This window comes from Trypanosoma theileri (genome assembly GCF_002087225.1).
Source record: "Trypanosoma theileri isolate Edinburgh chromosome Unknown TM35_Tth_15_V1, whole genome shotgun sequence".
NCBI lineage: Eukaryota > Euglenozoa > Kinetoplastea > Trypanosomatida > Trypanosomatidae > Trypanosoma > Trypanosoma theileri.
This window is the reverse complement of record NW_021639857.1, coordinates 16,634-37,172: the sequence shown is the minus strand read 5'-3', so window position 1 is coordinate 37,172 and position 20,539 is coordinate 16,634. Positions and strand designations below refer to the sequence as shown.

The window sequence follows — 20,539 nt, the reverse complement described above, 5'->3', positions numbered from 1 at the left end:
AATAGAAAAGAAGAAAAGAAAAAAAAAACAGGAGATTATATAGGGTACAAAAAAAAAAAGAAGTAATTTGTATTCATTAGTAAAATAAAGTATTAGTAGTAGAGAAGAATATGAAAAAAAAAAAACCAAAGTAACAATAACAATAACAATAAGAATAATAACAAACATTAGGAAAAAAAAGGCATCTATATATATATATATATATATATATAATGTTTCTCATTTCCCCCACTGAGTCCATATACCAGTACACTCCGGCAATGTAGTCCGCTGCTCCGTCTCAATGCGACGTGCAATCGCATCTCCAAAGAAAAACCGTGTGAGTTGCACAGCCTCTATTGTGTTACTAAAGTTGTAATCACACCGTACCCAACGTCTCTCAAATGCGTGTTGAATCTCCAGACGATCCGCAAGTGTGTTGTGGCGTGTGGGGACTTCCGCATCCGTGCCGAGGGTTTCTACAACTACCACCGCAGGTCCTTTCTTATTACTATTATTATTATTATTATTACTAGAAGAGGAATGGGGTATTATTAGTGTGGATGTTGTTAGTCGCCGCAGAGCCTCTACGGTTGCATCCACCGCCGCATGCCAACGTTCACCGCCCCACGCCGCACGCATAACGTACGAGAGGGCCCACGCACAAGCCACAAGATCTGCACGCGGGTGATCACTACAAAGATGATTATTATTATTTTTACTAATGTGAGGATGACTGTGTGTGTTATCACTACAGGGAAAGAGGAGCCCACGCTGTAATGCCGCAAACGTCACTGGCCGCAAACACAAATCCATCACTAATGCACCACGTGGAGGAAAGCCGGCAGTATTGTTATTATGATATTGATCAGCAGACTCACCAATATACACAATCCTCTCATTCTCCCCAGTGAGATTGGTATCCCTATCACTATCACTATCACTATTATTATTATTATTATTATTATTATTATTATTATTATTATTATTATTATTCATATGTGTTCTAATAGTATCTGGGGTACGATGAATACGCACACCGCACACATCCGGCCGTGATTCCGCAATTGTCCGCACGACATTCACTACACACTCACGCAGCATCGCCTCCTCCGCATCGTAACAGTAAACAACACCAACAGACTTATGCCGACAAAGCATACTCGCAATACGTCCAGTCCCACAACCAAAGTCTAATACATGTAATAATCCCTCCTTTTTCTCTAATAAAGAAGAAGAAGAAGTAGGAACTTCTGAATACCCATCCTTATTATTATTATTATTATTATTATTATTATTATTATTATTATTATTATTATTATTGTGATTCTCTTCTTGAAGAATAGTTAAAACTTCATGTAGGTAATCCTGTAATGCCTCACAGTTATGTCGACGCATAAGAAGATCATATTGTTTTGGGAATCGTTTATACATTTCTAAAGTTCCCACTTTAAATGGAGGCACTTGAACTTCTTCTATGAGTTCCTCTTTCATATTCTTCTCCTTCTTCTCCTCTTCTAAGGGATCTGTACTTCTTATCATACTCCATATATGTTGTAGTTTCTGTCGTAGTTTAGATGAGATTATAAACTCAGAGAGTGATTCCACTAAATTGGAATTATTATTATTATTATGATCATTATTCGTTTTATCGGCTAAAGATGCTTCTCGGCCTATTTTACGTTTTTTTAATCGATGTTGTTTTCTTTCTTTATTATCTCGTTTCGATGGATGTTTTTCATATTCTTCTTCTTGTGTTTTTTGATCTCGTTCGGACATTGATAAAACTGTATCCCTATCCCCTTTTTCTTTATTATTATTATTCGTTTCGTCCGTTAAATGAAGTGACGCTAAGAATAAAAAAAGAAAAAGAATAAATAATAAATGAAATAAGATTTTAATACAGTCAAATAATAAACGGTGATATTAAATAAATGACGAAACAAACAGAGAAAACGAACACATAGAGGGATATATATATAGAGAGAGAGAGATAAGTAAATACACAAAGGGTCCATACTTTCAGAATCCCATCCATTATGTGTACCTAATTGTATCACAATTCTCACAAGAATATTATTCAGTACTTCATAATACTCTTTTCTCTCTTTATCTATCTATCAATCTCTCTTTATAAACTCTTTATATGTATTTATCCTTTATCCCTTTATAAACCTGCTGATATATCGGATAACACCGTGATGGTATACTCTGTATATATCCACATACACACAACATATATATAAAGAAATGAAGAGAAATAATAAGACGAACGAAAAAAAAAAAAAAAAGAAAGAAGAAAGAAAGAAGAAAGAAAGAATAGAGATGTAAATGCAAATAAATTACCGTAATGTTTTTTTTTTTTTTTTTTCTTTTATTATCGTAATCGGTGAATCAATGTACGTTGTTTACGCCATTCCAATTCCTCTCGCTTCACCATTGCATACACCGCACGCTCCACCAGTTTCACATCAAATCCCATTCGTGCCATTTCCGACAAGAGTCTATTCTGTTCCACTGTCGCTCCCAAAGCCACTCGCCGCCGAAGCGCCTCTTCAATGCGAAGAACTAATTCACTCTGCGAAGCCGTCATGGTTTGATCAGAGACACCACTTTTAATGGCGTCTACAGTAGCCGTTTTAAAGAGACGTATGGCCTCTTCCGCATCTGCACGACTGGCAAGAACATCCAAACGCATACGAGCCATGGATTCTGTAATTCGAACTAAACTTTCTAATTGACGTGCGGTGATTTGAATAATAGGAGTTTGTGGTTTAGCCCCAGATGCGGTATTAGAGGAAGAGAGAGCTTCTAATGTTTGTTGATGAGCCTCTCGCCTTACTTGTACGTAAAAGTCTAACAATACTGACATGGCATCTTCTGAAATACGTGGATGCCGTGTGGATCGGGCGTAGGAAACATATTTTGTAAAGAAGGAACGTTCCACAATTCCATTTAAAGAAGATCCTGCAAAAGATGAGGAAGAGGATGATGGTAATAATGAAGAAGAGGAAGAAGTGGAACCTCTGGTATGTCGTCCACTACCACCCTTATGTAGATTTACTACATGTTGAGCTAAACGATTATCAATATCAGGATTACGTGGATCGATAACTTTAAAAATAAGATCAAAACGAGATAAAATAGAACTTTGAAAATCCATTTGTTCTTCATTAGAACGTAATGGATCATAACTTCCAAGAGTAGGATTCGCCGCAGCTAATACACTAGTTCTACTATTTAACATTGTTGTAAGATTTGCCTTGGCAATAGAGATGGTTTGTTGTTCCATCGCTTCATGAATAGCCACTTGATCTTGATCTCGCATCTTATCAAACTCATCTATACAAACAACACCACCATCTGCTAATACCATAGATCCCGCTTCCAATACAAAATCTCCATTTCCATTAGAAATAACAGATGCTGTTAAACCAGCTGCACTACTGCCTTTACCAGAAGTATAAATACCAATTGGGGCAACTTTCTCTGTAAACTTTAGTAATTGAGATTTCGCCGTAGATGGATCACCAATAAAAAGTACATTCATATCTCCACGTAAATAATTACTTCCTTGTTTTTTTCGTGTTCCACCAAAGAGAAGACACACAATTGCCTTTTTCTGATCTTCTAATCCAAAAATAGCAGGATCTATACTCTTTGCAAATCGTTCATATACACGTCCTTGTTCTGCAAACCGTTTAAATGCCGCCTCTTCCTCTGCCTGCCATGATGTTAATGATTGTGAACGTACACGTGAGGAGAAGTTCTGATTGACACTCTGCACAGATGTTCCCCCATCCTTTGCGGTAATATACATAAGACCTACACAACGAAGATACTGTGCTCGTAATCCCGCAGCCCCACGCATTCCTTTACCATTTCTTTTATTCCCTTCTAATCCACCACGTTTCTCTTGTACAGATACAATACCCGCCACCTGCACACGAGATCCAGGACTCACACGATCCACAAGATAACGATCCACCACTACAGTGACATGTCGTGGAAGTTCACCTGTAGGCACATCCTCAGGTAACTCTTGTAATTTAATAATTTGTTGATCTTCATATTCACATTCCATTGGTAATAATGTATACGGATTCGGTCTACACTTACGTTGACCTCCTCCTCCTCCTCCTCCCATAGTTCCTCCCATAGTTCCTCCATTGGGGCGTCCACCATTTTCTAAACAATGCGGTGGAAGATCAATATTACGTCCACCGCCAATATACGTTTTACTTAAACAACTCGTACATTGAATAGCCGCTCTCACACAACGAGCATGACAGGCACTCGCCTTCACAACAATACCACTTATACAAACTAAACGAGCCACAGAAGCCTGAGCTAATTGACGTAATGGTGTCGGTGGAACTCCCCAGTATAATTGTAATTGTACGGTACTTTGTCTACTAAAGGATGGAAATAGTTTTCGCTCTAATGCCAATTCCCATAAGGCGTGTTCAAATAATGGTAATGTTCGTGTTGGTGTTGAGTGAAGGGCATTAAAGAGAGTTCCACTAAACTGTTGCACATGTGACATTTCAACTTCCATAAAGAATAAACCACCAGCTAGGTTTGCTCGCAGCATTTCCATATATAAATGATCATTATGAATACGAAATCGTTCAACAAATTCTTTAAATATTAATTTTAAGTCTACGGCTTCATCTTCTTGTCGCTCCACATCCTCGTCGGCAGGGAGACCACCACCGCGAAAGTTAGTGACTTGCACTAATCCCGCATCCGCCTCCATCAATTATCTCTATTTTTTTTTTATTTTTTTTATTCTTCTCGTTTGGGTTTCAATTAAGTAAAATAAATAAATAAATCTTTCTTATTTATTTATTTTCTATTATATTTATATCTATCTGTAGAAATGTAAAAAAAAAGAAAAGAAATACGCAGGTGTATTCCCTCTTTTTTTTTCTTTTTCTTTTTTTTTTTTCGTTAAACAAGTAATCGTTCCTGTTTTTTTATGTTGATAAAAAGAAAAACAAAGAAATCTATGACTCTCCGCACCTCGGGTTTATTTTCTTTTTCTTAGCGGATATTACTCTCTACATATGAAAAAGAGAAAAAAACACCAAAAGAAAAAGAACAAAAAGAACAAAAAGAAAAAGAGAGATCAAACAGAGAAAAACACATATAAACATATTAAATTACAAAAAAAAACCCGAAGAACAGAAATATATATATAAATGAGTGAGAGAGAAAAAAAAAAAATGAAAACAAGAACAATAACAGAAACACATATATGGGAGTATAGTATTAATGTGCGTCTATTTCCTCTTCATTTTATTTACAATATCATCCACTTTGCATTCATTCCTTAACCATCAGTATCATCATTCTCTAATTATATTCATTTTCACTTGAATATACTTACACAAGTGAAAACACATATATTTTTTCTTATTTAACCTACAGAGGCGTTTTTAGCAGCGAAAGCCTTCAACATTTCATGATTATATTCATCAAATGGATTAGCACTACTAAGGACTAACACTCCACTCTCCATCACTCCATTAATACGTTTCTCCACAAGTAATGGGAGTAACCAAACATTACATCCCTCTTGTAAAGTTAAAGGCATTTGATAGTAATCCAGCATATCTTGTACCGGTAAACGACTGGAAAAACTATTCATATAATATCTTACAACCATTAAAAGTGAAATACGTTTACCAACCACTTGTAAAACATTATGAATTCCACATCGTACATAAAACTCTGAGTTTTTATCCATTACAGCATTAAAAAGTCTCATATTAGAACTTTGAACAGCAACAATTAAATCATCCAATTCTGTTAAATTAAATAGATCTTGTTCACTTACTGGTGGTATCTTTCCTAATGCTAATCCACATGCCGTCATTTTTACAAATAAAAGTCGTTTATTTTCTGTAGCGGTATCTGGTAAAATCACATACGCACGAGCTAAGAGTTCCATCGCCTGTTCAATGGCAACATCTGTAAGAGGTTCTTGTAAAAGATTATGCGCATTATGATGATATAATGTACACCGAATCTCTACCATATCTCCACAGTATTGATGAAATGATTGAATAAACATATTACTATCTGGAGGGGCACAGGAATGTAATAACATTTCAGATAATACATATGCAAAAGAAGCCACACGTTGACGTTCTACAATAGATTGAGGTTCTTGTTGTATTACAGGAACTCGTACATGACGATGAAGTTTAAGAAGAATAGTTTTCATATTTGTTTGAACACTAAAAACACCTTCATCATTCGCTAATTCAAATGTATTTCGTGCTCGTCGTAAAATAAGTGGCAATACCCCATACGGCATATGACTCTCACTTTGATTTGTACATAACTGTAAACAAATATCACAGAGAAGATTAGCATAAGTGCAACTATTTGAAAGCACAGACCATTTATGATTTAATACTATAGATCTTTGACTCCCATCACTTATTTGTTGTGATGATGATTGTTGTTGTTGTTCTCTTTCAGCCGATCGAATAGTACTAGAAACAAAGTTTAAATGACAACCAAGTGCAAAGAGTGCCACCCAATGTTCTCCCTTTGAAAGCGATTGTGAACGACTATCTTTTAATATTCTCCATGCGGATAGTAATTGCTGTAATGCTATTGGAAACTCCGCAGAACCATGACTTCCCACTACACCAAAGAAAGCCGTTTCAAGTATATCTGCAGCCTCTTCACGACGTGTCTCATTTTCATCTAATATTTTATTCATAAAAGCAATAAATACACGTGTAGAGAGAAGTTGCCCTTTTGTATCGGAAACACCCTGTTTATATTGTTCTTGATTAGATGATTGTTGTTGTTGTTGTTGCTGCTGATGTTGATTAGATGGTTGTTGTTGCTGCTGTTGATATTGATGATGTCTATGCTTTGTTGCCTGTGGAGTTGCAGAAGGTGATGTGTGGATGGAGTTTGGCAGAACTGCAGCGCGTGTGAAGATTGACTCCCCGCGGCCGGCGCCTCTGCCGCTCAACACCCCGCCGCCTCTTCCCCGCTTGGCAGCGATAGACATTGGATTAAACATCACCGCAGAATGAGAATCTCTCGGAAATGCAGGCGGTGAACTCCGGGCAAAATGATGATGTTGATGATGTTGATGATGCGATGAATGATTCCAGAGACTTTCATTATTATTATTATGGGCGGTGTGAGATGCGGGAATAGGCGAAACAGCAGCGGGTGAGATTTCTCTATTGTGAAGATTTTGTTGAAATGCAGATCCAGCGAGAACAGAAGGGGCAGTGGCCATCACATTTGTATGACTGTTATTACCTGTGATCCTATTATTATTATTATTACTCTTCTTCTTCTTCTCATCGTTATTAATATTAATATTATTATTATTATTTTTATTATTACCAGTAGGAGTAGTAGTAGTAGTAGTAGTAGTAGTAAGGAGTGCAGCTGGGATACTACTAGCGGTGAAAGGACTCACAGGTGTTGTCAACGGCGCCGGATTGGAAATACCAAACGGTGAAGAAACTGTAAAAACAGGAGGAGTTCCAAATGAAGAGTTTGCAGTATTACTAATACTAGTATTACTATTATTAGTATTAGTTCCTGTAGTGATGGGCACAGGCTTTATGGGGGTTGTGGATCCTACTACACTATTGGGCATAGACATCATAGAGTTACGAAGAAACACCGCCGGTGGAGTAGAATTGTTTGGGGATGTTGAGGCAAACACGGCTGGCATCTTATGTGAAGAAAACGCAGAGGATGGCGGTGGATTACTTTGTTGTTGAGATCCATCTGTGGATGTAGAGAATACACCACCACCAGCACCGCTGTTGAAAGTAGTAGGAAACGCAACGGGAACAGTTGGAACGGCTGTAGGTGGTACTTGTGGTAGTGAAGTAAAGACGGACATTTACTCGTTTCTTACAGCTATATATATATACTTACAGAGAATAACAAAGAAGAGAAAGAGAAAGAGAAAGAAGAGAAAGACATAATGAATAGTTATAACATAGAAATGAATGAGATCCATATATATATATATATATATTAATGAAAAGGGTACGCATTTTTTTTTCTTTTTTTTTACTAAAAAGATTTATATTCATTGTATTGAACTTGTCTAAACATGTAAGGAAGGGAAGAAAAAAAAAAAAGCACAAGCGGAGAGAAAACAACATCAATAAAATCTATGTAATAGGGTTAAAAAGAAAAAAAAAAGCAAACAAAATGAACACACGAACTCTCCATCAATATATATATATATATATGTATACCAACTCCATTATACTCAAAGAACAAGTGGTTCCATTTCCCCCAGAGATTTCCCCGCCTGTACAGATACGGGTAATGGCACAGATAATGATAATAAAGAAGATTGTTCTTCCAATACACTTTTTATCTGTGGTGCCACTATAGAAACACCAGCGTCCGGCACAATATACACAAGTTCATCATGAACACACATCACAAGAGCCACAGCCGCTGCAGGGAAGTGTGGAAGAAATGTATGCCGCTTCTCATGTACAGCAATCATCCCATAATGAAGAATAACAGCAGCTCCGCCTTGAATGGCAAGTGCAATGGCAATTTGTTTCCGTCTATTCCCATCTGATTCACTTGATAAATCACGAACACCATTTAATGTAACACAACGTTTTTGATGAAATGCAGTCATTCGTGTATTTTTTAAAAATGCATGTCCGGCAGGATAACTTTCTTGAAAAGCCTGTAGAAATTGACGAGCATTCAATCCTAAACTATTATTATTGGTATTATTATTATTATTATTATTATTATTATTATTATTATTTGTATCTATGGATGATTCCTGTTGTAATTTCTGTAAACGTTGATCCATTAACTCTGGTCCCATTCCATACAACATTCCATACACCACTACCTTCACAGCCTGCCGCATGTATGGAGTGACTTGATCTATTTGCGGTAATCCCATCAATCGACGTGCAATCTCTGCAAGTATATCTCGTCCACTGCGGAGTTGTTGTATAAGAAGTTCATCTCCACTTAAGTGTGCTAACAGGCGTAGTTCAATTTGGTTAAAATCAAAGGAGAGGAGTGTACATCCGGGTGGGGCACCATAAATATGCCGTGGAGTCCATTCTGGATTACTTAAGAGTGTTTTTGTTATTAATACTGCTGGTGTTGTTGATGTTGATGAGATTGAGTTTGATGAGATTGAGTTTATAGATGGGGGAATTGTACGGCAGAGAACTGGTTTTTTAGATAATGTTTGCAGACTGGGCTTTGAACAGTACAATCGGGCTGTGGTGGTGTGATGGACCGCCCATTTGGGGTGAACAGAGAAGAAGAGAGAACGTTTCCAATTATTATTATTATTATTATTATTATTATTATTATTTTCAATTTGGATAGATTCATCCTTCTTATTCTCATCATTTAATTCTTCTGTTTCTGTTTCTTCCTCTTCTTGGTGTGGAATATGAATAATACGTGCATGAACACTTACACCTTTTACAAATCCATCCATTAATGATCGTCTAAACTCTTGTCTTTCATGTATAGCCAACCATATATACGCTACATTCCCCTTTACACAACCTTGATGAGAAAGATATGTACAAAGTTGTTGGAGTTGCCGTTCATAACTATCATTTTCATTTAACACACAAGTATACTTTTCTCGTAATAACTTTACAAGTTCTGCAGATCTCATACTTCCAATATCTACCTCTTCTACATCTACTTCGGTAATAGTAGTAGTGTTAACTTCTTTATTCCTTCTTGAAGCTATAGATGTTCGTAAAGTCTGCAGAGCTTCATTTCCCTCTTGTGTGAGGGCATCTACTTGTTTATCTAAATCCATTAACATAGAATCCAACAGATGTTTATTTACAAATATACCATGATAAGACATAAGTGCACAGAGAAAACAGACACGAGTCTCTACATCACATACAGTCGCAATAGACATAAAAGTCGTTCCCACTGCAGCCCCACTACTTTTTAATGGTTGTAAATATTCCTCATAATAAGCGTAAAGCGCAGAGAGGGATTTGAGTCGTTCTGTTAATTGAAGTAATGGTAATTCCTTTACACCAGATAATGAAGATTCCGTTATGGATATAGTGGTATGCGTTTCACCTTCGCCTATTCTATTTGTAGTGATAGTAGTTTCTTCTTCTTCTGTTATTATTTCATTCCCCATAGTCTCATCATACTGAGCAGCGAGTTTTGCATTTTGTAATAATAATGCTATTCGTTCCTTTGCGGTGTGTGGAATAAACTCCAATACTTCTTCCATATGTGTACAGGGCGGTGTACGTTGATGTGATCCACATACACGGCCCATTACTGTAGACCATACGTGCACATCCACTACATTACGCAGAGAAACACGGTCTGTGCCGAGAAAGAGAAAAAGCAATCGATAGAGATAAGAGGCGTGCAGGACAATCTTCGTTACCGCAGGAGCAGAGAGAAGTTTGGCGAGAAACACAACAGGTGAACAAATCGTACTATTAGTACTAGTATTATTATTACTAGTACTATTATTATTATTATTACTGTGTGTATAGACTGCAGGAGACTGTAAGGTATAATAAGATTCTCCCCGCACTGTAAAGAAGAGTTGTATAGATGCGTGAAAACTCTGCAGTGCTGAAGTACTCGCCTGTTCCATTGAAAGAAGAGCGGCAGCAAATCGTTCCGGTTCTCGCAATAGTGCTGTGTTGCCATTTAACTCCACATCAATTGCCACTGGGCCTAATAGTCCTTCTAATAAAGACTCACTCACTGAAAGGATATCTTTAAATCGATAGGGATCATATCGCCGTGCAGGGTCTATAGTGGGAGAGGCAACCGTGCAAGGTACTTTTTCTTCTTCTTCATCATCATCATATTCTTCTATTTCTTCTATTTCTTCCTCTTTTACTTCTACAACTTCTTCGACTTCTTCTATTTCTTCTTCTTCTACAATTTCTTCTACATGATCTTTTTCTTTTACTTCTATAACTTCTTCAACTTCTTGTGGAGTCACCTGTTCTCTGCGGGTTCGTTTCACTTCCCTCTCTACATTATTGAATGACTGAACTTCTTCTTCAACTTCTTCTTCTTCTTCTTTCTTTTTCTTCTCCTCTTGTTTTTGTTGTTTTTGTTGAGACTCCACGAGGGAAAAGGCCCAAAAGAGAACGGAATTGTGGGAACCACGCGGTGTTCGTTGGAAACGAAATGACTGATGCATTTAAAAATAAATACCCCTACAAATTATTCTTATTCTTATTGTAATGAATATTAATGATTATATATATATATATTTCTATTAGATTTGGGTATTAAAGTGACTGTAGAGAGAAGAAGAATAGGAGGGGCCAAACACTCTGCCGTCTAATCTTTTCTTTACGTTCCCTGTGGAATGAATTAAATACACCCCGTGGGTTTCCTCGTCAACACAGTTCTCTCTACACAACACAAAAGAAATAAAGAAATAAATAAATAAATAAAGAAAGAGAGAAAGAAAGAAATAAAGAGAGAAAAAAGAAATAATATATACAAGAAAGATACAATTTAGTGTATATACATATACAAAATTATAGAAAAAAGATGATCTTTTTTTCCATTTTCTGTTCTTAACAGCAATAAAAGTGGAAAAAAAAGTAATTGAAACACTTGGAGGTAAATATAAACGCACCGAAAAAGATATAGAGAAATAGAGAGAGAGAGAGAAAGAAAGAGAAAGTTATAAATGTCTCTGTTTTTCTATATCTTTTCTTATTCCTTCTTCTTGTTTACTGTATACAGTTCATATATATATATATATATATATCACTCTCTTTCTCCCTTTTGTTTTGTTTTCTCTGCGGAAATTATAAGCTATCTTCTCTTCCGCTACTACTAATACTTCTCTTTCTTTATTTCTTTCTTGTTGGTTAATGTTGTTATTGATGATGCGTTAACATAAGCGTCTTTTCTCGTACTTGAAGTCTACACTTCCAAAGAACAGTATTTACAATCTTGTATATATATATATATATATATATATATATATATATATATACAGAGAGAGAGAGAAAGAAAATAAATGTTTTTTTTCTTCTCTTCTTCCCTGTATCTTTCTTTTTTCCTTTTCTTTCGTACTTTCCTTCAAACAACAGTATTTACATATATATATATATATATATATATATATATATATATATATATATATACAGAGAGAGAGAGAAAGAAAATAAATGAATGAAGGACTCAATGGGAGTCTCTGAGAAAAAGAAAAACATAAAAAAAGAAAAGAGCAAAACATCGAGAATATAAACACAACAGCACCACAATCATCAATGATGCTATTCATCACAAGATTGGATATATATAGTCGGTAAACCACTCCATATATATATATATATATATATATATATATAAAGAGTTAGATAAAGAACAACTCACAAAACGCAACAAACAAACAAAGAAAGGAAATCATATCCATATAATAAAAAACAGACAAAGAGAGAATAAAGAGAAAGAGAGAAAGGAAGAGAGGTATATACACACATCACTACCCTATTCCTCTCTCTCTCTCTCTCTCTCTCTCTCTCTCTCTCTTTCTCTCTATGTCACTGCCCGCATCTTCACAACGGCCGCTGGCTGCATGGCCGTCTCCACCTCATCACTGAACTCTTCATCCAAATCACTCTGCAGCGCCTCAAACGCCAAATCACGTGCATGTCTGCCTCTCCCATGCAGCCCTGAAGGAAACATTCCTCCACTCATTATTCCATTATTATTATTGTTGGGATTATAATGGTTATTATGATAATAGAGACCATTACTACTATTCCGGAAACCACGCCCTGGTCTATATCGGCCGCAGGTGAGGATGACTAAAATGCCGTTCACAACTCCACACCAACAGCGATAATTTGGCAGGACTTCAGGGAATTGCCGCATGCCTTTATGATAGCGGACTATACTTCCAACCACAAAGTAGATGAGTAACAGGATGAATGCTACTCCTAAGAGGATAAAAGGAAATGGCAACCATGAGGGTCGCTCCATCTTTCCCTTCTTTCTTTACTTCTTTCTTTTCTTTTTTCTCTTGTTTTGCTCGTATTTTTTTTTTTTTTATTTATTTAAGGCGGTTGTTTGATGATGTGATTGTTAGCTGTTTTTTGTTGTTGTTGTTGTTGTTAAGATTTATATTCGTCGTTGTTTTCTTTTCTTCAGTATATATATATACAGATAGATATATATATATATTTCTATTCCCCCCTTTTCCTCTGCTGCTATTATTATTATTATTATTATTATTATTGAGAGAAAGTGAAGGTGAAATGCCAAAAAAAAAAAGAAAAACAAATTATCCACATACAGTATATAGATAAATAGATAGAGTATACATTTATGTGTACAGTCAAGAAAGAGGGAAGGCAATATGGAATGCATATGATGTGGGTTAACAAGAAGATAAAATCGCAAACAAAAAAGAAAACAAATAAAATAAAATAAATAAATAAAAGTAAATTTATTTCAAAAAAAAAATAGTTTGAAGGGTTTCTCTCTTACTCTTCATGAAAGTCAGTTTAGTCACTGTAACAAAGTAAACCACAGCAACAACGAAAAAAAAAAAGAATAATAAGCACATTATTAAAGTATTTCATTGCAATTATTTTTTTTTTTCTTTTTCTTTTTCTTTTCTCCTTTATTTCTACAATCATTATTATATTGAAGGTATACACATAGTCATTATTTTCTTAATACTCGACAATATCAAAGTTATTCTTTCTTTTTTTTTATTTAATGAATTCCTCATTATTCATAAATGTATCACCAAGGGGAAGTAAAGGAATGTAGAAACACACATTCGACACATTTATTATTATTATTTACATATATACAAATATATCCAAATATATATATATATTTCTCTTTTTTTTTCTTTTTTCTTTTCTAAACTTTGCACCTTCTTAAAAAAAAAAAAAACAATGACATTGTTTTCCCCAATTCCTCTCTCTCTCTCTCTCTCTTTCTCTCTAAATATATTTACGACGGAGAAAGTACAATCGCAGACGAAAGTACCCCACAAGTGCGATCAGTAAAGCCACTGCGGCAAACAAATACACATACAACCACGCCACCGCATTCATATCATCAAAGGAATATCGAATATCTTCATCCACGCTGAGTAGTCGAATGTACACCAATCGAATCTGCATAACGGTGTTAAATATATACTGCATCTGCTGCATAGCCCCACTTGCCTTTCCCACACCTACACCAATGGGACTGGAGGTGCTGTAACTCTGCCGCTTCTGCCGTGTTAACTCCGCCTCCTCCGCATCCATCACATCTAATGTAATGTGCATAGCCGCCGCGGTGAGTGGGGCTTTACTGGAAATGTGAAAACACACCGCGATGGTGTTATCATTCGCCTCATTTACAGTAATCACATCACGGGCATTCGGCACGGCGGTGGGGTGTTCCAACAACGCGCGGCCGTTGCGGGTGGAGACGGCGACGGAGACGAGAGGCGTGAGACTGCGCGGCATGCGGTAGTGGACGATATAACGGCCGGGCTCCGGGAGTTCTGCGGTGAAACACTTGCGGCCCGGCTGTGCAGTGAAGCGGAAGGCAGCGGCGCCCATAATAATAAGATCACCATTACTCCGCGATTGTAGATGTAGTGTGAGGAGGAGAAGGAAGAGAATGGAGAGGAAACGGGAATGAGGAGGACGGTGGTGTTGGGGTTGATATTGATATTGGGGCATTGGCGTTATTTATTTATTTTTTCTTTTTTTTTCTTTTTTTTCTTTGGGTATGTATATATGTATATATGTATGTATATATTGTTCTTCTTGTTGTTGTTTTAATACTACTATGTGTCTTTTTGTCTTTTTTCTTTGCTTCTATACTATGAACGATAATAATAATAATGTATATCTATATACTTCTTCAGCAGGAAAAGAATAAATAAATAAAAGAGAAAGAGAGAAAAAGGGTTATTTATAGTCATAATGAAGAAAAGAAAAGAAAAAAAGATTATAGAAGTATACCATATAACTTTCATTATTATTATTATCCATATCAAATAATAGATAGATATAAATAGATATAAATAGATATAGTGATAAAAGAGAAAGAGAGAGAGAGAAAAAACCGTAAAATCCCACTCTCTGTATGTGATTTTCTCACATATCCCGTTCCTGCCAACGCTGCAGAATGCGATCCGCCTCTTCACTGTTCGTTACGGCGGCGAACTCAAATCCACCATCATCCAACAACGGCACTTCACAGTGTGAAATACCAAATCCAATCACCAGCTCACGCATATACTCCAATCCATACAATTTACACGTCTCCTCACTCAGACTCTCACTTCTATTTATACTACTACCACCATTATTATTATTATTATTATTATTATTATTATTATTATTATTACTATTATTATTCGTATTCCTATCAGAATGTGTTACTTCCTTCATAACTGTATGAAGTTTCTCACTAAGAAGATATCCAACTGCCACCACTTCTTCTAATGGTATTTCTTCTGGGAGAAATACATCCATGAGTGTTCGTGCAGCTGTTGGTTTTCGTCCATAGGCATTTATATTACGATAGTGATCATCCCCAAGTCGTGGACTAAGCGGTGTATTATGTTTATACAACATCATTTCTCTTGTCTGCACCAGTGGACCTAAAGAAATACTTCCAGCCTTCATGCGAAGTATATCACATAATAATAATGCCATTTCCTTCTTTACATCTATCATTTCTTTTGCAGTTCGCATTGTCCCAAGTGTACAGCATGGCACACGTGAACCAAAGAGAGGACTAAGTGCATATTCACGTAATACCTTTGCTCGCATCTCTGGTGAACTACTAGATTGAAATCCACTTGGTGTTGCCCCTTTAGGTACAAAGTCTTCATTATACGGCCAAAAATAAGAACGTCTAGATATATAAAGTGAATTCTTATTATTATTATAATGTGAGTAAAGTGCGGTGTATTCATTTGGAGAACATTTCTTATAAAGTGATGAGGACGGCAGTGATCGTATAGCCGTCATTCGAGATAACCCTAATCTTTCCATTATATATATATATATACCCACGATGTATTTGAACTTTTAAGTAATTCCTTAAGGATATATACTCCTTTAAAATTCAACTCGCAGGACTTCTCACGAAATGTAAATAAACTCTTATTCTCTTTTATTTTCTCTTCCTCTTCTCTCGCTACTCTGTGAATAAATCAAATAAGAAACACACAATACACTCCCCACCCACCCGTCAGGAGGTATCACTTTATGTGTTCTTATTTAAATGTTAACAGTGGAAAGAAAAATAAACGAAAAGAAACAAAAAAAAAAAGAAGAAAAGAAGTATTTCAGTAGATTTGTTCTTCTATTTACTCCTCACAGGAGTAAAGAAGAGGAGGAAAATAATAATAATGAAACAGAAAAACAACAAATCCCGCAATATATTGAAAGATAAACAAATAAATAAAGAACGAAACGAATAAAGAGGAGAAAAGGAGAAAAAAAAAAAAAACGCAAATAAAGAAAAAAAGAGAAAAAAAAAGAACAAAAAAAAAACAGCTACAATAACAATAATAGAAACAAAAATAGTACATATCACCATCCATGTATTTCTTTCTTTCTTGTTAATTTAACTTCCGAGATTAAAAAGGAAAGTGTGTCTAGTTGTTTTATCAAAAAACAATAATAACACCCACACACGTGCCTTTAACATTCAGCATTAAACTACATCTACTGATTAGTTTTTTTTCTTTTTTTTTTTTTTCTTTCTTTTTCTATTTTTTTTCCCATTCTCTTTCTTCTTTCTTTTGTGTTCCCATGAAAAGTAAAGAATTCGCTCAACGCCCTATTATCTTTCTCATCATTTTTCATTTATTTATTTTTTCACTTTTGTTACGAGAGCAAACATATACAGAGAGAGAAAAAGAAAAAAAATTTTTTTTTCTTTTTCTTTGTTCTCCTTTCTTTACCGTATAGCTGTCTATTTTCAGTTCATTTCTTTAACCTTTATCACATTTAAAAATAAAATTTCTCTTCAATTGCTGTTGTTATTTCCGCTCCTCCCGCCCTCACGTTTAACATGTAAAAGGCAAACTGTAGAGTAATGATGCCTAGAAAAGTAGTATTAATTAAAGGCAAACACGAACAAGAACAAACTACAGCTTACTAGTAGGGAATACCACATCTCTCTTTCTCTTTCTCTTTCTCTTTTAATGTAGTGATATCCCAGTACCTATCTTTATCATATTTGTTTATAAATTTTTTTTTTATTATTTCTCTTTCTTGCATTAACCCTTTTTTCACCCATTTCTCCCAGATGCTTTCTACCTCATTCCTTCTTCTTCTTCTCCTTTGCATTTCAACCCATATATATATATATATATATATATATATATATAGTAGTTGTTTACTTGGTGGCATCAATCACCTGGACGAACTCCGGCTTCAATGAGGCTCCGCCCACCAGAAAGCCGTTAATATCGGCCATCTGATATAATGTACGGGCATTCTTCGCATTCACAGATCCTCCGTATAAAATGCGGAGCTGCGCAGCGACATCACCGCCCACTTTACTCTGCACCCATTGGCGCAGAAGGGCGTGGACTTCCTGTGCCTGCTGCGGTGTCGCCACGCGGCCGGTGCCAATGGCCCACACCGGCTCATACGCCACCACCAATCGACTCCACAGAGTTCGCTGTTCACTCTGCGGCAATTTCTGCATGCGTGTTAAGATCGCGGCGAGTTGTGTGAGCACAACCGTAGCGGTGCGGCCAGACTCCCGCTCCTCAAGCGTCTCCCCCACGCAGGCAATCACGTAGAATCCAGCCGATAAGGACTGCACAACCTTCTCGGCAACAATCTCGTTGGTCTCACCATAGTAGGCCCGTCGCTCGGAGTGGCCGAGGACCACCCAATTAATACCAAAGTCCTTCAGGATGGGAAGAGAAACTTCTCCCGTGAAGGCACCACTCTTTACAATGGCGTTCTGCGCCGCAAGGGCAAACTTTGGGTGTGTGAGTTTTGCCTTCGTCATGGGAATGTGAAGGAATGTTGGGGCCACCACACACTGCACATCATGATCAATCTGTGCGGCATTAAAGGTTTCAATGAGAGATGCAAGGGAATCTTGTGTGCCGTTGCACTTCCAGTTGGCGGCCGCAATAGGTTGTGGTTTGCTTGTCATTGTGTATTTGGGCTTTTTTTTTTCTTTGGTTGTTATGGAGTTTTCTTCTTTGATTGTATTTTACTGAAGAATTTGTTTTTTTTTATTATTATTATTTCTTTTTGTTTGGTTTTTAAGCTTGTAAGATTTGCTTTCAGGATATATCGGGAGTGTAATATCGTAATATGTTTGATATAGGTAGGTGAGAATGAAAGTATATATATTTTTTAGGGAAAAAAAAGAGATAATAGAAAAAAATAAAATAAAATAATAACACATACATATACATACATTAAAGAAACAAAAAGGAAAGAAATAGATAAATAGAGAAATAAATATACTCTTTCCAAGCATCCATACTTATAATATACCATCTTTGTACAGTACCTTCTACATGTTCGTCAGAAATGAAACAATAAAGAAAAAAAAAGAACAAGAAACAGAAATCTATATATAAATAGGTTATGGTTTCTTACTCTCTTTTACCCCGTTTGTTTCCTTCTATGCTTTATTTTTCTTTATTCACGCAACTGCTGAAGGATGCTGCCATCAACAAATCCTTCTGCAATAATTCTCATCTACATCTGTAACACAGAGAGAAAAAAATATTCCTCTTATCTGTGCATCTGAATAGGTATATCTTTCTCAATCCCCTTTTTCTTCTCTCTCCTTTTCTCTCTCTCTCTGTGATACCGCACATCTCAGACACAACTCCCCAGACACAAACACACATACACACACGACCACCACCAACATTCACTCATTCATTCATACTGTTTTTTTTTCTCTTTTTCTTCACTTCACACCCTTTTTTTTATTTCTTTTGCAACCCTATTTTCCATCCATCAACCGCACAACTCATGTCTTTGTGGGATTACACACAGTCTGCAGGTTAGCCGTGAGGGTCTGGTATGTACGACGAAAGAACGCCACCTCTTCATTATGCTTCTTTTCCTCTTCCAGTCGACGTTCTTCTTCTTGTTCTTGAATAGTCTCACAACGAGATTCCAATTCCTCCACCTGTTGTTTCAATTCCTCCTTCTCACGCTCTAAAGCGCGTATCTTCGCTTCCATCTCAATCTTACTTTGTTCCGCCTGTAAGGCCTTACGCATACCAAAAGCCGCACTGCTCTCATAAAGGGAACGATAGGCATCAAGTGTCATACGGAGTTCATCACGTACACGCAATAATAATAAACCACGTTCTGCACAATTTACTGTTACTTGACGAATAAGTTCCTCAAATACCTGTCGGTATAATTCTTCACGAACAGGACATATTCCAGTTTCACGTGCTTGTCGTTCCTGTAATAGTGAGTCCAGACGTTCTTGCAGATTGATCACATCCAGTCGTGTGGCTGGAGTACTGGAGACAAACTGCACCCACTTTTCACCTCCTTCCTCATACTCCCGTGGTGGAATAATACTGTACAATACATCCTCTGGCTGTGGGGAAACCTGTGGCCCTAATCCTGTTCGCTTTTTATCCCTCATCGCCTTTTTTCGCTTCACCTCAGAGAGAAGGACTGGCGTCTCATACTTCACCAATGTTGGTCGTGAAGAAGAAGGTTGAACAGACATAACACACACAGATTTCGCTCTTTTCTTTTCTTCTTCTTTTTCTTAATATATCTTCACCTTGATCTACGCCTTTTATTGTCACCTCTCTCGATTCACTCTATTCGTCCTTTTTACTGTTTTAAAGTTAAATATACTTCACTCCTTTCTCCACTGCTAAATAAGAGAAATAAAAAAATAGAAAAAAAAACCTCAAGAGTAGCACAAAAGAGAAAAAATAATGGATAAGCCAAATAAGTTTTTTCTTTATTTTTTTCTTTCCTCATCCATAAAAGTAGTAGTACACCCTTTTCATTTTCATGTTGTGGTTTCGGGCCACTTCCTTTTAACGAAAAAATGTCTCCAATGTCTTTCTGAAAATATGGGTATCGCAATCCCCTTTTTCTTTTCTTTCTTTGATTTTTTATTCTCCACCTCTGCCTTCACTAGTATATTTCGCATCCTTCTCATTCTTCTTTTCTTTTTTTTTTTTTCCTTTTCAACCTATTGCACTTCCCAGTATCACATTCACGCAAACCTCTATCCACCTCTCCTTTTTCTTTTCTTCTTCTTTCCATTCAACCTATTCCCAATTCCCCTAATACGGCCCACTAGTCTTGTACTTTCCTTGTTTCTCAACATCATGAAAGTCCCACCGTGTTGGCTTTCGGAAATCGTGTCGGGTCGGGAATATCTCTGGCATTGGTCCTGCGTACACCATATCATACGAGGGATGTTGTCCACGTGCGTATTGTTTGTACTTGCGCTCCCACGGTGTTGGGAACTCTGGCGGCCGCATTGGATTCCTCAAATCCCGCCACTCCGCGGTGTAGCCCCGCTGGTG

The 20,539-nt window shown here is 36.6% G+C and overlaps 9 protein-coding genes across 9 annotated transcripts; all 9 read right to left on the bottom strand.

Annotated features, from left to right (window-relative positions):
* Positions 1–219: 219 nt before the first annotated feature.
* On the bottom strand, positions 220–1,758 carry TM35_000151160 (putative protein transport protein Sec31; the record flags this gene model as incomplete). The annotated part of the gene is made up of 1 exon (XM_029025768.1): positions 220–1,758. One exon carries the CDS (start codon positions 1,756–1,758, stop codon positions 220–222), a length of 1,539 nt encoding a protein of 512 aa, XP_028882751.1.
* A 598-nt stretch (positions 1,759–2,356) lies between these two features.
* TM35_000151150 (putative minichromosome maintenance (MCM) complex subunit) lies at positions 2,357–4,738 on the bottom strand (the record flags this gene model as incomplete). Its single annotated transcript, XM_029025767.1, has 1 exon — positions 2,357–4,738. The coding sequence occupies one exon, from the start codon at positions 4,736–4,738 to the stop codon at positions 2,357–2,359; it is 2,382 nt and encodes a 793-aa protein (XP_028882750.1).
* Positions 4,739–5,401: 663 nt separating this feature from the next.
* Positions 5,402–7,876, bottom strand: TM35_000151140 (uncharacterized protein; the record flags this gene model as incomplete). Its single annotated transcript, XM_029025766.1, has 1 exon — positions 5,402–7,876. One exon carries the CDS (start codon positions 7,874–7,876, stop codon positions 5,402–5,404), a length of 2,475 nt encoding a protein of 824 aa, XP_028882749.1.
* A 378-nt stretch (positions 7,877–8,254) lies between these two features.
* TM35_000151130 (DNA polymerase theta (polymerase domain only)) lies at positions 8,255–11,188 on the bottom strand (the record flags this gene model as incomplete). The annotated part of the gene is made up of 1 exon (XM_029025765.1): positions 8,255–11,188. The coding sequence occupies one exon, from the start codon at positions 11,186–11,188 to the stop codon at positions 8,255–8,257; it is 2,934 nt and encodes a 977-aa protein (XP_028882748.1).
* Positions 11,189–12,546: 1,358 nt separating this feature from the next.
* TM35_000151120 (uncharacterized protein) lies at positions 12,547–12,885 on the bottom strand (the record flags this gene model as incomplete). The annotated part of the gene is made up of 1 exon (XM_029025764.1): positions 12,547–12,885. The coding sequence occupies one exon, from the start codon at positions 12,883–12,885 to the stop codon at positions 12,547–12,549; it is 339 nt and encodes a 112-aa protein (XP_028882747.1).
* A 1,082-nt stretch (positions 12,886–13,967) lies between these two features.
* Positions 13,968–14,702, bottom strand: TM35_000151110 (uncharacterized protein; the record flags this gene model as incomplete). Its single annotated transcript, XM_029025763.1, has 1 exon — positions 13,968–14,702. One exon carries the CDS (start codon positions 14,700–14,702, stop codon positions 13,968–13,970), a length of 735 nt encoding a protein of 244 aa, XP_028882746.1.
* A 420-nt stretch (positions 14,703–15,122) lies between these two features.
* On the bottom strand, positions 15,123–16,028 carry TM35_000151100 (uncharacterized protein; the record flags this gene model as incomplete). The annotated part of the gene is made up of 1 exon (XM_029025762.1): positions 15,123–16,028. The coding sequence occupies one exon, from the start codon at positions 16,026–16,028 to the stop codon at positions 15,123–15,125; it is 906 nt and encodes a 301-aa protein (XP_028882745.1).
* A 1,354-nt stretch (positions 16,029–17,382) lies between these two features.
* Positions 17,383–18,159, bottom strand: TM35_000151090 (Triosephosphate isomerase, glycosomal; the record flags this gene model as incomplete). Its single annotated transcript, XM_029025761.1, has 1 exon — positions 17,383–18,159. The coding sequence occupies one exon, from the start codon at positions 18,157–18,159 to the stop codon at positions 17,383–17,385; it is 777 nt and encodes a 258-aa protein (XP_028882744.1).
* An 837-nt stretch (positions 18,160–18,996) lies between these two features.
* TM35_000151080 (dynein arm light chain) lies at positions 18,997–19,719 on the bottom strand (the record flags this gene model as incomplete). Its single annotated transcript, XM_029025760.1, has 1 exon — positions 18,997–19,719. The coding sequence occupies one exon, from the start codon at positions 19,717–19,719 to the stop codon at positions 18,997–18,999; it is 723 nt and encodes a 240-aa protein (XP_028882743.1).
* Between the last annotated feature and the right edge of the window lie 820 nt (positions 19,720–20,539).